Genomic DNA, 15,150 nt, shown 5'->3' with positions numbered 1-15,150 from the left:
GGCTCCTCTGTCCTCCACTCGTTCCCTGTATTAATGGCACCTGTTTGAACTCTATCGGTATAAAAGATACCTGTCCACAACCTCAGTCAGACTCCAAACTCCACTACGGCCAAGACCAAAGAGCCGTCAAAGGTAGTGATGGTAAAACCGAAACCTCATGAAACATTGAACCACTTTGAGACAACTGCACTGAAAATGACACACTGCTTCGAATCATTTGACACAGTCAGAAGAGTGACATCTGCTGGATTTGTCTGTAATGCATTTGTGTGGATGTGACGTAAAGCTTTTGTGAACCTCGCTTACCCCCTTCCTCTAACCCCCACTCCCCTTTTCTGTGACTTTTATCTGAATTAATTTGATCACTTCCATTTTATTTTTATTCTCTTATAACTCATTCTCCTGTTTATTATATTGTTTTACATTATTTTGTGTCAACTTGTGTTTAAGTTGCTTTTCCCTCTTTGGCGCAACTCACGTTTTTAAATGTGCTATACCAATAAAATGGCTACTCTCTAAAAAAAAAAAAAAGTACCTTTCAAACTGGTGTCTTTGTGTCCTGTACTTATATGTATGTATTAGTTTTACTCTTGGCCAACTAAAGAGTTTGCAGCTACAGAGGCATTTTAAACTGGAAAAATTGGAGAATAAAATGATGTGATTAAGCAACTGGGATAGTTATTGTGCAACTGTAGTTTTTTTTAAATTGGAACATTTTTGGAAAAGGTGTCGGGGATGTGAGTGGGGAAATGAGAGATACGGTATTTATAAAGTTTTAGAGATTTTCTCTTGAGCACAAATCAAACACTTGACTTTATTCAGGCTTATTACGTCAAAGTGCTCCCGTGCATATGACTGTCCCTCCATATTTCTTCTTTACTGTCTCACACACACTCTTTCAACCACTCAAACTCACTCTCAAGACTTACCTACCACTTACCTATATCACTTACCTAAAACTATGACTATGTGTATTATATAGGCCTAGGTGTGTGTTGATCTGAATCTGTGTATGTGGTGGAGTGTATCTTGTGTTATGTAATATGTCACCAAGTGTATATAAATGTATCTGTACTAGGTGTAATCAATTCTTACCTGTTGTATTTTACCTGCTTTAATATAAACTTTCCCTTATTGAATAACTACTATAGTGTTCGAAATGCGTCAACAAAATCTCCTCCTCTCAAAACCCACAATTCTCTCGTAAAGCTCTGACACAATTACAAGCCACCCCCATGAAAATTCCCGCAAAGCAGCTTGGAACCGGAGCTCGACACGCATCTCTGACACTTCTGACGTAACGAGGCCTCGGTTTGACTGGTCACGTGAGTTTTGGCGTGGTGAAGTGCGTATCGAAACAATGCTCGGTGACACTTCCGCTTCATAGGGTCGGTACAGTGTCGAGCTGAGAGGCTCGAGCGTGACATCTCTAGTCAAAGGTCACCAGAAACAAAAATGTAGACCTGCACCAGGCTGGGAAGACTGAATCTACAATAGGTAAGCAGCTTGGTGTGAAGAAATCAACTGTGGGAACAATTATTAACAAATGGAAGACATACAAGACCACTGATAATCGATTAAGTAAGTTTAAATTCACAGACACAGAAGGGAGGGGGAAAGACAGCACAGAAACACAAGCACAGACTGGGATCTTGACCTTCCATTGTTCATACATAGCCTCAAGCACGTGCTGGTCTTCTCCTCTGTTTACCTGCAGAATGGCTTTGAACATGCAATCATTTCATCAAAGATCATAAATTAAGATGCAAAACTCTGTTCTCAATGATTTTTGAAGAAGTTTAAATTAAAAAGCAGCTTTTTCCAAAAATAAAAGTGGATTTGTGAGGGGAAAAAACATAATTTTGCTATATGTTGACAGTGGATTTTTGCAGAGATTTTGGGGGCTTAAAATTATGAAAAAAAATGATGAATTCAAAATCAAGTAAATATTCTTGTAAATGATGTCATATGAGAGGCCAAACTCAGAATTGTAAGCAGGATTCACTGAATCCCATTGAAATGAATTGGAAAATAGCTGGGGTCATTGGAACTTCAACATACATTTGTGCTCTCTTTCAAAAATCAGAGTTACAGGACATTTTGAGGTCCAAACAACACATTTTTTATTTTTTTTTTTACAAAAATACGTGCTATTGGCAAAAAATTAAAATAAATAAATCATCATGATATCAGTACATTAGTCTGAAGTCAGACAAAAAAATAGAGCTCAAAATCATAAACATGTTTTTTTATGGCTGAGTTATAAGAGAAACAATTTGGGACTAAATTGACCCCAGAAGAACTTCAGGGCAACTCTACTGGGCGGAACACACAAGGGTTAAAGGCCCTTACATTAAATCACGTTTTAAATGGGCACTTTGATACCTTTCTGTTGGGGAGGGTATGCTCCTGCTTCTTTCCATGGAGAGGTGCTTTGTCTGGAATGTTTAACAATATGGCATTTATTTAGCATTTCTTCAATTACAGGCATTGTTTGACTCCACGGAGATAAGTTTAATACCATACTGTGGAACATTTTAGGTAAAGTAATAACATATCCATGGAAATAATTAGGCAGGGAAAAGGTACAAAGTGCATCTTTAATATCCCTAATGTGTTTATTTTCCTGTATTGTTCAGTTGGTCTCTTCGTATCATCGACTTAGAAGAAATCCTATCCAGTAGTTTTTCTCCTTGTGGCTCATGTCACATTGGTCTCACTTTGGCACAGTGTTTATTTTTATCCCAGCAGTTTGCTGAGAGACTCTCTGTTAACACTCTTCCCAGTAACAAGAGTATGCACAGAGCGTTTTATCAGACTGTGCATGTGAGACTTCCTATATTTGTTCCCTTCTCTCATAAATGTTGCATCTTTTTGTGCTTGTCACTAATGCTCACATGCATGACTGCTCACACTGCTTCAGAACCACAGCCTCTAACTGTGACTCACTGTCCACCAGCACCAATCCCTTATACATGCAATTTTGCTTGGAAAGGATTCCATTATGATTTCTTGTCACTATATCCATCCATCAATCCATCCATTTTCTTCCGCTTATACGAGACCGGGTCGCGGGGGCAGCAGTCTAAGCAGGGACTCCCAGACTTCCCTCACCCCAGACACGTCCTCCAGCTCCTCTGGTGGGACCCCAAGGCGTTCCCAGGCCAGCCGAGAGACATAGTCCCTCCAGCGTGTCCTGGGTCTTCCGCTGGGCCTCCTCCCAGTGGGACATGCCCAGAACACCTCCCTAGGGAGGCGTCCAGGAGGCATCCTGAGCAGATGCCCGAGCCACCTCAGCTGGCTCCTCTTGACGTGTAGGAGCGCAGCAGCTTTACTCCGAGCTCCTCCCGTGTGACTGAGCTCCTCACCCTATCCCTAAGGGTGCGCCCAGCCACTCTGCGGAGGAAACCCATTTAGGCCGCTTGTATCCGCGATCTTGTCCTTTTGGTCATTACCCAGAGCTCATGACCATAGGTGAGGGTAGGAACGTAGATTGACCGGTAAATCTTCTTCACCTCAATGGACCGATACAGTGACCACATCACTGCAGACGCTGCACCGATCCGCCTGTCAATGTCACTGTTACGGCCCCAGGCCTTCAGCTCCTCCTACAGGCCAATGTATTATCTCTATCTCCCCATGGACCTCTTCAGGTGGTGCTCCTCCAGCTGGCTGCTTATTGTCTGGAGGGCCCAGTGTCTAATTGGAGCAGCAGTCAAAGGCCTGACCAATCCTGGGCCTTCACCTTGGGCAGCCACGCCTTAAAAGGACCTGCCCCCTCCCATCCTGGCTGCTGGGTTTTGTTAAGAACAGCATGCCACTTTGTTCTGTGTCTTTGTGATACTTGTTTTTCGGACAAATTGAAACGTTTCTAGACTTTTGCTTAGCACAGAGACTGTTTTGTGTTATGGTAACTTTTGTTTTTTTTTTATTGTTTTGTTGGCTACTGTTGAGAGCCTCTTTTGTTAGTTTTTACCTTAACATTCCTTTTAAATAAATTATAACTTAAGTTTACAATTTTCCATCTTGTTTTGTTACTTCCCCTTCCCTAGCTGAGCTGGGTCGTAACACTCACGCTCCATCCTTCCCTCACTCGTGAACAAGACCCCGAGATACTTTAACTCCTCCACTTGAGGCAGAGACTCACCACCCACCCAGAGAGGGCAAACCACCTTTTTTCGGTCGAGAACCATGGCCTCGGATTTGGAGGAGCTGATTCTCATCCCAGCCGCTTCACACTCGGCTGCAAACCGCCCCAGTGCCTGATGCAGGTCCTGGCTCGAAGAAACCATCAGGACAACATCATCTGCAAACAGCAGAGATGAAATCCTGTGGTTTTCGAACCAGACCCCCTCCGGCCCCTGGCAGCGCCTAGAAATTCTGTCCATAAATATAATGAACAGAACCGGTGACAAAGGGCAGCCCTGGCGGAGTCCAACATGTACCGGGAACAGGTCTGACTTACTGCCAGCAATGCGAACACAGCTCCTGCTCCGGTCATACAAAGACCGGACAGCCCTTAGCAAAAAGCCCCGGATCCCATACTCCCAGAGCACCCCCCAAAGGACACCACGAGGGACACGGGTCGAATGCCTTCTCCAGGTCCACAAAACACCTGTGGACTGGTTGGGCAAACTCCCATGAACCCTTGAGGACCCGATGGAGAGTATAGAGCTGGTCCAGTGTTCCACGACCAGGACAAAAACCACACTGCTCCTCCTGAATCCGAGGTTCGACTATCAGTCGGATTCTCCTCTCCAGTACCCTCCAATAGACCTTACCGGGAAGGAGTGTGATTCCCCTATAATTGGAACACACCCTCCGGTCCCCCTTCTTATACAGAGGGACCACCACCCCGGTCTGCCAGTCCAGTGGTACTGTCCCTGACCGCCACGCGATGTTGCAGAGACGTGTCAGCCAAGACAGCCCAACAACATCCAAAGACTTGAGGTACTCGGGACAGATCTCGTCCACCCCCGGAGCCTTCCCACCGAGGAGCTTGCCAACCACCTCGGTGACTTCAGCCAGGGTGATGGTTGAGTCCGCCTCCGGGTCGCCAGTCTCTGCTTCCTCCTCGGAAGACGTGATGGTGGGATTGAGGAGATCCTCAAAGTATTCCTTCCACCGCCCCAACAACATCCCCAGTCGAGGTCAGCAGCTCTCCACCCGCACTATAAACAGTGTTGGTGAAGCACTGCTTCCCCCTCCTGAGGCGTTGGACGGTTTGCCAGAATCTCTTTGAGGCCGTCCGATAATCCTCCTCCATGGCCTTCCCAAACTCCTCCCAACCTCGAGTTTTTGCCTCAGTGACCGCACGAGCCGCGGCATGCTTGGCCCGCCTGTACTCATCGGCTGCCTTAGGAGTCCAATGAGCCAATAAGGCTCTATAGGACTCTTTCTTCAGCTTGACGGCATCCCTTACTTCCGGTGTCCACCACCGGGCTCGGGGATTGCCGCCGCGACAAGCACCGCAGACCTTACGACCACAGCTACGAGCGGCCGCATCGACAATAGAGGTGGAGAACATGGCCCACTCAGAGTCCATGTCCCCAGCCTCCCCCGGGATCAGGGAGAAGTTCTCTCGGAGGTGTGAGTCTGACAGAGGGCTCCACCAGACGTTCCCAGCAGACCCTCACAATGCGCTTGGGCCTGCCAGGTCTGTCCGGCTTCCTCTTCCGCCAGCGGATCCAACTCACCACCAGGTGGTGATCGGTTGACAGCTCTGCCCCTCTCTTCACCCAAGTGTCCAAGACACGCGGCCAGAGATCAGATGACACGACAACAAAGTTGATCATTGACCTCCGACCTAGGGTGTCCTGGTGCCACGTGCACCAATGGACACCCTTGTGCTCAAACATGATGTTCGTTATGGACTGTGACTAGCACAGAAGTCCAATAACAAAACATCGCTCGGGTTCAGATCAGGGAGGCCATTCCTCCCAATCAGGCCCCTCTAGGTGTCACTGCCGTTACCCACATGGACGTTGAAGTCCCCCAGGTGAACAACGGAGTCCCGAGTCGGTGCACTGTCTAATGCCCCTCCCAGGGACTCCAAGAAGGCCGGGTACTCTACACTGCTGTTTGGCCCGTAGGCCGACACAACAGTGTGAGAAACCTGTCCCCGACCCGAAGGCGCAGGGACGTTCACCGGGGTGAACCCCAACACGAAGGGGCTGAGCTGTGGGGCAATGAGCAAGCCCACACCAGCTCGCCGCCTCTCCCCGCGGGCATCGCCAGAAAAATGGAGAGTCCAGCCCCTCTCAAGGAGTTGGGTTCCAGAGCCCAAGCTGTGCGTGGAAGTGAGGGCGACTATATCTAGTCGGTAATGCTCAACCTCCCGCACAAGCTCAGGCTCCTTCCCCCCCCAACAAGGTGACATTCCATGTCCCCAGAGCCAGTCTCCATGTCCGGAGATCCGGTCGTCGAGGTTCCCATCTTCGACTGCTGCCCAGATCTCCATGCACAGTACAGTCTAATAATATCTTCAAATGTCAGTAATATAGTTTATATTACTGTACTTTTTTTCCTAGGATGAATTTTTATAATTTGTCAATTTGACAAATGTTATCCTAGTCTCAAGTGTTCAATGCCATGGTTTCTTTATCTATTTGAAATAGCTCATAGGTAAGGTAGTTAACTCTAGTGTAGTGGTCTGTTATATGGGCTGGAGGTTCAGCATTCTCTCTTTGGTGGGCCTTACTCAAAAGTTCCTCATAGTGGTCTGAACTCCCAGAGCTGGAACATTTTAATTAACTCTGCTTCTAATCTCTGTTATGAGATAATTGGACCTCACAACACTGTCTTGTGGAATTTAGCACTAGAAGATTAATTAAATTAAGGTTAATTACATTAGCAGCTTCTTAAGACAAAAAAGTTTCCCTGTGTGTTTGGATATTTACAATTGCAACATACACTGCCTGTCCAAAAAAAAGTTTAAAAAAAAATCACGTGGATTTAACTAAGCAAATAAGTACAAGCCTCCTCCAGTTGGTCAGGTCTTGGTTCAGCAACAGTATGTGCTCAAAGAATGAGGTCAGCTGACTACCTGAATATACTGAATGACCAGGTTATTGCATCAATCAATTTTTTTATTTTATTTATTTTTTCTTTCCTGATGGCACAGGCATTTTCCAAGATGACAATGCCACGATTCATCGGCTCAAATTCTGAAAGAGTGGTTCAGGGAGCATAAAACATCATTTTCACACATGGATTGGCCACCACAGAGTCCAGACCTTAACCCCATTGAGAATCTTTGGGATGTGCTGGAGAAGGCTTTGTGCAGCGGTCAGACTCTGCCATCATCAATACAAGATCTTGGCAAAAAATGAATGCAACATTGGATGGAAATAAATCTTGTCACACTGCAGAAGCTTATTGAAACAATACCACAGCGAATGCACGCTGTAATCAAAGCTAAAGGCGGTCGAACACCTTTTTTGACCTTTTTTTTTTTGGCCAGTGTACCTTTTCAGCTGTTCTGCTGCTATAGGTCTCAAGGACATATAAATAAATGAAAACACAGCTTCTATTTTTTGTACTCCTTTTTTGTGCTTAGGACTTTGTACTATTACCATTGATGACACTGGGTCAGCTCTGACTGTGGTCAGAGCTGGCCCCAGCAGCATGTATGTATCAGTGCTATGAGTTCAGAGCAGTTGAAGTAGTTCATCATTAACAGTGAACCCATGAAGTCCTTTGCCAGACCCAGCTGTCCTCAACTGCACTCCCCATTCACTTTGTACACACTGTATCTCCTCATTCACAGAGCAGATTCATTTTGCAGATTGTTCTCTTTGAATGGTGGAGTCTATGAAAAAGGCTGGTGAGGCTGAGCAGAAATGGACCTCATACATTACACTACATTACAAAAAGGCAAGCTACGTCGCCCGGACTGGCGTTACTGGGACCCCACCCTGGAGCCAGGCCTGGGATGGGTGCTCAGCAGCGAGCGCCTGGTGGCCGGGCCTTCCCCCACGGGGCCCGGCCGGGCCCAGCCCGAAGGAACGACGTGGGGCCTGTCCTCCCGTGGACCCACCTGCGGGAGGAGCTATGAGGGGCGGGTGCAGAGAGATCTGGGCGGCAGTCGAAGGTGGGGACATCGACGACCGGATCTCCGTACATGGAGACTAGCTCTGGGGACATGGAATGTCACCTCGCTGGGGGGGAAGGAGCCTGAGCTTGTGCGGGAGGTTGAGCGTTACCGGCTAGATATAGTCGGCCTCACCTCCACGCACAGCTTGGGCTCTGGAACCCAAGTCCTTGAGAGGGGTTGGACTCTTCATTTCTCTGGCATTTCCCGCAGGGAGCAGCGGCGAGCTGGTGTGGGCTTGCTCATTGCCCCACAGCTCAGCCGCCACGTGTTGGAGTTCACCCCGGTGAACGAGAGGGTCACGTCCCTGCGCCTTCGGGTCGGGGACAGATCTCTCGCTGTTGCGTCGGCCTACGGGCCAAACAGCAGTGCGGAGTACCCGGCCTTCTTGGAGTCCCTGAGAGGGGTACTAGATAGTGCACCAACTGGGGACTCCGTTGTTCTCCTGAGGGACTTCAATGCCCATGTGGGTAATGACAGTGACACTTGGAGGGGTGTGACTGGGAGGAATGGCCTCCCCGACCTGAACCCGAGTGGTGTTTTGTTATTGGACTTCTGTGCTAGTCACAGTTTGTCCATAACAAACACCATGTTCGAGCACAAGGGTGTCCATCGGTGCACGTGGCACCAGGACACTCTAGGTCGGAGGTCAATGATCGACTTTGTTGTTGTGTCATCTGATCTCCGACCACGTGTCTTGGACACCCGGGTGAAGAGAGGGGCTGAGCTGTCCACTGATCACCACCTGGTGGTGAGTTGGATCCGCTGGCGGAGGAGGAAGCCGGACAGACCTGGCAGGTCCAAGCGCATCATGAGGGTCTGCTGGGAACGTCTGGCTGAGCCCTCTGTCAGAGGGGACTTCAACTCACACCTCCGGGAGAGCTTCTCCCTGATCCCGGGGGAGGCTGGGGACATGGACTCTGAGTGGGCCATGTTCTCCACCTCTATTGTCGATGTGGCTGCTCGTAGTTGTGGTCGTAAGGTCTGCTGTGCTTGTCACGCCGGCAATCCCCGAACCCGGTGGTGGACACCGGAAGTAAGGGATGCCGTCAATCTGAAGGAGTCCTATCAAGCCTTGTTGGCTTGTGGGACTCCTGAGGCAGCTGATGAGTACCGGCGGGCCAAGCAGCTTGGGCAGTCACAGAGGCAAAAACTCTGGGTTGGGAGGAGTTCGGGGAGGCCATGGAGGGGGACTATCGGACGGCCTCAAAGAGATTCTTGTTGCTTCACCAACACTGTTTACAGTGCGGGTGGAGAGCTGCTGACCTTGACTGGGGATGTTGTCAGGCGGTGGAAGGAATACTTTGAGGATCTCCTCAATCCCACTGTCACGTCTTCCGAGGAGGAAGCAGAAACTGGGGACCCGGAGGTGGACTCGTCCATCACCCTGGCTGAAGTCACCGAGGTGGTTGGCAAACTCCTCGGTGGCAAGGCTCCGGGGGTGGACGAGATCCGTGAGTACCTCAAGTCTCTGGATGTTGTGGGGCTGTCTTGGCTGACATGTCTCTGCAACATCATGTGGCGGTTGGGGACAGTGCCTGTGGAATGGCAGACCGGGGTGGTGGTCCCTCTGTATAAGAAGGGGGACCGGAGGGAGTGTTCCAATTACAGGGGAATCACACTCCTCAGCCTTCCCGGTAAGGTCTATTCGAGGGTACTGGAGAGGAGAATGCGACCGATACTTTAACCTCGGATTCTGGAGGAGCAGTGTGGTTTTCGTCCTGGTCGCGGAACACTGGACCAGCTCTATACTCTCCATTAGGTCCTTGAGGGTTCATGGGAGTTTGCCCAACCAGTCCACATGTGTTTTGTGGATTTGGAGAAGGCATTCGACCGTGTCCCTCGTGGTGTCCTTTGGGGGGTGCTCTGGGAGTATGGGGTCCGGGGCTCTTTGCTAAGGGCTGTCCGGTCCCTGTATGACCGGAGCAGGAGCTGTGTTCGCATTGCTGGCAGTAAGTCAGACCTGTTCCCGGTGCATGTTGGACTCCGCCAGGGCTGCCCTTTGTCACCGGTTCTGTTCATTATATTTATGGACAGAATTTCTAGACGCAGCCAGGGGCCAGAGGGGGTCTGGTTCGGAAACCACAGGATTTCATCTCTGCTGTTTGCAGATGATGTTGTCCTGATGGCTTCTTCGAGCCAGGACCTGCAGCAGGCACTGGGGCGGTTTGCAGCCGAGTGTGAAGCAGCTGGGATGAGAATCAGCTCCTCCAAATCCGAGGCCATGGTTCTCGACCGGAAAAAGGTGGTTTGCCCTCTCCGGGTGGGTGATGAGTCTCTGCCTCAAGTGGAGGAGTTAAAGTATCTCGGGGTCTTGTTCACGAGTGAGGGAAGGATGGAGCGTGAGATTGACAGGCAGATCTGTACAGCATCTGCAGTGATGCGGTAGCTGTATCGGTCCGTTGTGGTAAAGAAGGAGCTGAGTCCAAAGGCAATGCTCTCGATTTACCGGTCAATCTACGTTCCTACCCTCACCTACGGTCATGAGCTCTGGGTAATGACCGAAAGGACAAGGTTGCGGATACAAGCGGCTGAAATGGGATTCCTCCGTAGGGTGGCCGGGCGCACCCTTAGGAATAGGGGGAGGAGTTTGGAATAGAGCCGCTGCTCCTACACGTTGAGAGGAACCAGTTGAGGTGGCTCGAGCATCTGCTCAGGATGCCTCCTGGACGCCTCCCTAGGGAGGTGTTCTGGGCATGTCCCACCGGGAGGAGGCCCCGGGGAAGACCCAGGACACGCTGGAGGGACTATGTCTCTCGGCTGGCCTGGGAACGCCTCGGGGTCCCACTGGAGGAGCTGGAGGATGTGTCTGGGGTGAGGGAAGTCTGGGAGTCCCTGCTTAGACTGCTGCCCCTGCGACCCGGCCCCGGATAAGCGGAAGAAAATGGATGGATGGATGGACATTACACTGTAATCACTCTCATTTTGCAAAAGATTTTCCTTCCACATTTCAAAATACTTTGTGGCAATGAAGTGAACATTGTCGACCATTCTCAAATTGGGGCTTATATCTAAGTTCCTCACAGTTTCCCAAAAATGTTTAGGTTTACTTAAATACTAGAATTGATAGAGTTAGGCCAGTCACAATAATTACTATATTAACTTATCGTTCAAATACGAAAGCTGGAACAATATATTATGGGGCTCAATATTTATTGTGGGTACTTTTTCTTTGCAAATTTGGGGAGATTTTTGTTGTAATATGCTAAAATTTGAGCTGTAGAGGGTTGCAGACGTCACTTTATTAGTAATATCAATATTATCATTAATTGCAATATGTCTTTTTCATGACAGGACTAGATAGTTTTTATACAGTTCTACACTAACACTACTAAATAGGAAAAAAATCAGAAATGAATCTTAACTTGAACACATAGTCTGAAAAATTTTGAGAAAACCTCTGTATCTCAATGGAACTAATTGTAAAGTAGTTCACCGTGTTAGTGCTGCACAGTCTCGATTTAGACACAAGAGGGCAGAGCTTTCTGGGAAAGCTGCTCGTCCTCACGCATCTGCGTGGTGCTTACAGTTCATGAATGGAGCGGAGAACAATCTGATCAAAACTGATAAAAGTAGGCCAGTTTCAATTATGACCCAACATGTGGTCTTTAGACCTGATGTAGCTGTTACACTGAGCTAAACAGATGTTTCTATTACGGATATTGTCTGTGTCTATGAAAAGTCATAAATTTTCCTATTGAGATCCAGAGCAAGTGAAAGGATTCCTTTTATGTGAAACTGGAGACATTTTAAAGCAGATGGATGAGCCCAGAGGAACGAAAGTGCAATATTTGTTATAATGAGCAGTGTGCAGAGGAAGTAGCAGGATGTATGCAGTTTCCCTGGGCGTACTCTATCTCTGGCTAAGGTTTGTTTTTAAAGTTGTTTACTTTCCAATAACAATGATCACTTAGAGGTAGCCTTAAATAGAAGGAAAAGGAAAGAGGATAACCTCCCCCAGCTCTTTTTGTCTTAGACACGCATAAACACTCACTTAAAGTCACATTTAAAAGATTTAAATTTTTCTGTGGTTACTCCACTGCAGATTAAAAGTTCAGAGGAGGGATCTCATGAGAGCTATAGCCCAGACTTCACCAAACAAATATGCTCAGGATAGTAGTCTACGTCCCGCCTTGTTTTTCTGACGTTTTAGAGAGGAGGAAGGGGAGGAAGAGGGTCTGGAGAGGACCAAGGATCCACCCCCTTCCCCACAAGCACACATCAACAGGAAAAGACCAGGGGCCACAGCTGCACTCTGCACCAGAGCACACACATGTCCACTGGATTCTTTACAAAGGCTGTCAACTAAAGCAAAGGAATGAGCAAGAATCAGAAAGACGTGAAAAAAATTCAAACTGTATATCTACAAAACCTGGAGAGACTCAACCAGGGCAAAAAGGCAGAGAAGAAATTGTGGAAGCCTAAAGAGGGAGAGTTTGTGGTGCAGACCGCCATGGAGAAGCTGCGGCAGGCACCTCTCGCTGGACACAAGAGCTCTGCTCACAGGATCAGCAGGGACCTCACTTGCTCCATCTGCTTGGACCTGTTCAAACAGCCTGTGTCTTTGCCCTGTGACCACACCTTCTGCCAGACCTGCATTGAGGGCTACTGGACGGGCCCCCGAGGACCTGGGCAGGGGGGCACTGGCTCCTGTCCACAGTGCAGGAAAGTGTATCCAGGGCAGAGCTACCGTCCCAACCGGATTGTGGCCAACATTGTGGAGAGCTACTGCCACGGGCTGGAGGAGGGAGACCCCGGACCCCTGCTTCCACAGGTAAAGGCCCCAGAGCAGCTGCCGGTGCCCCGCTGCAGCAGACACCGAGAGGAACTGAAGCTCTACTGTGAGGAAGACCAGGAGCTGGTGTGCTTAGTGTGTGGGCTGTCTCAGGACCACCGCTCTCACACTATGGTGTGTGTGCAGGAAGCCCAGCTCAAGTACAGGGTAAGCCTGTCTGTTTGTGCAGCCCAATATCTGTACGACTCTGACAACATTTTGTGCTTTGCTAGGCATCTTTAAACAGCTCTATGGATTCTCTGAAAGCTGAACTTAACATTGCACTACAGTGTGACCGCGAGGCAGAGGAGGAGGTCAGAAAGCTCAAGGTGAGAAAATGTTTATGGTGCTTTGGAAATTAAAATACTTTTTGTTATTGGTTTATAATGTAGATAATAAAAGCAACAGCAAATATGTTGTCTATGTATGTTTAGGTGATAGTTTCAATATGTTTAGTAAATTAAAATAAATAATTTTTAATAGCTGCACTGTGTTTTTTGCTTTATGATGAGTTTCATGAGGAGTTTTTAGTTAAAGAATGTATTCTTGGTGATATGGGTAACATTGCAGTTTCACTGGTGGACATGTAGACTGTAGATAAATTCCTCATGTAACCATCAGGAGCACACAGCCGACCTGAAGCAGCGCATCGAGGCCCAGTTCAGCGACCTGCACCAGTTTCTGTACCAGGAAGAGAAGCTGCTGCAGGTGAAGCTGAAGACTGAGGAGCGCAGGGAGCTGATTCGACTGGACGAGCACAAGGCCCTGCTGTGTGTGGAGATCTCCCGGCTGCAGAGAGCTGTGCAGGAGACAGAGGACAAGCTCAATGAGCAGGATCCCTTCACACTGCTCCGGGTCAGTCACACAGCCCAGATGCTCCATCTGGAAGTGCTCAGCAAACTCATGACTCAGCTATCAGTCAAAAAAAACACTCAGCCTTCCATTCAAAAGTCATTTGTTCCCATAAGTGTTTTGTTACATAAAAATCCCACAGTTATAAAGATTTATAAACACATTTTTAGTGCAGGGTGTGACTAGATTGAGTTTCCTGTGCACATTCTTCAGACAGAAATCGGAATCTAATGCCAGGCTGCATATGATGATCAGTCACATATACATGTAAAATATTGCTGACACTATACCACAATTGTAATGACTTAATAATAACTGAGGGCTTGGCTCAGACTCAGACCAGCAGGAAGCAGGGCTGTGATCTCATTCACTGATCAGAGGATAAGGGTTTGAGGCACAAGGCCACAGTTTGGCCCAAGCAGTGGGACTTTCCCTGGCTACAGGGAGCTCAGACATTGATGTAATGTGGAAAAGCTGTCTTTACTTTACTTTCATATACAACCAAACTAATCATCCCTCTCATTTTCTGTGCTTTTCCAGGGCATCAAAGCTCTGCTGCAGAGGTGAGCAGTGGCTAATATTTCACTGTAAATGTTATGTTTTCCATTCTCATTGTTGGTCTGCTTCTCTTGGCAGGCCGTTGCTGAAGTTTGAAAGACCTAGCTTTACACCCCACAGTCTGTGTGAGGGGCGCTTTGCGGGACCTCTTCAGTACAGAGTATGGAAGTCCATGAAAGGAAGCCTCTATCCAGGTACATTACATCAACTTGCTGTCTTCTACAGTACTTTATTATATGTGTATGGATCATTAATTTGAAATGATTTTGTAGTGCCTGCAGCCATCACATTTAACTCAAGCACAGCCAACCCATGGCTTAGCCTGACCTCCTCCCTCACGTGTGTGCGTTATCAGACCTTTAACCACACAGTGGAGGACAATCCAGACCGGTTCAACGCGGCTCTGTCTCTGCTGGGCAGCCAGGGCTTCACCCATGGGCGCCACTACTGGGAGATTGAGGTGTACAGCAGCACAGTTTGGACAGTGGGTGTGGCCCGGGAGTCTGTTCCGAGGAAAGGGGTGATCAAAGCCCTGCCAGCCAATGGTTTTTGGACCCTGTCTCTGTCCTATGGGGTGCAGTACATGGCCGGGACATCGCCCCCAACTGTCTTGTCGCTGGAGGAGCCTCTAGCCCGGATTGGTGTGTACCTGGACTATAAGAGGGGCCTGGTGTCTTTCTATAATGCTGAGAGCATGACACACCTGTACACCTTCAGAGAGACATTCACTGAAACCCTCTATCCTTACTTTAATCTAGGCTTTCTGGATAAAGTCCATGAGAATGAGCCTCTGAAAGTTTTCCTCCCCAAAATCTAACAAGCTGTGAATTGATAAAAAGAAAAGACCTTTTGTCTTTTGTGTACAGTAAGTATA

At 48.2% G+C, this 15,150-nt stretch overlaps 1 protein-coding gene across 1 annotated transcript; it reads left to right on the top strand.

Moving 5' to 3' along the window:
• The first annotated feature begins 12,216 nt into the window (after positions 1-12,216).
• trim69 (tripartite motif containing 69) lies at positions 12,217-15,121 on the top strand. Its single transcript, XM_033976144.2, has 6 exons — positions 12,217-13,034; positions 13,100-13,195; positions 13,488-13,721; positions 14,259-14,281; positions 14,355-14,470; positions 14,549-15,121. Exons 1-6 carry the CDS (start codon positions 12,411-12,413, stop codon positions 15,091-15,093), a joined length of 1,638 nt encoding a protein of 545 aa, XP_033832035.1. The 5' UTR covers positions 12,217-12,410; the 3' UTR covers positions 15,094-15,121.
• The last annotated feature ends 29 nt before the right edge of the window (positions 15,122-15,150 follow it).

Source organism: Periophthalmus magnuspinnatus, chromosome 12, assembly GCF_009829125.3.
Source record: "Periophthalmus magnuspinnatus isolate fPerMag1 chromosome 12, fPerMag1.2.pri, whole genome shotgun sequence".
Lineage (NCBI taxonomy): Eukaryota > Metazoa > Chordata > Actinopteri > Gobiiformes > Gobiidae > Periophthalmus > Periophthalmus magnuspinnatus.
The sequence above is the reverse complement of the archived record's forward strand: the minus strand, read 5'-3'. Positions and strand labels throughout refer to the sequence as shown.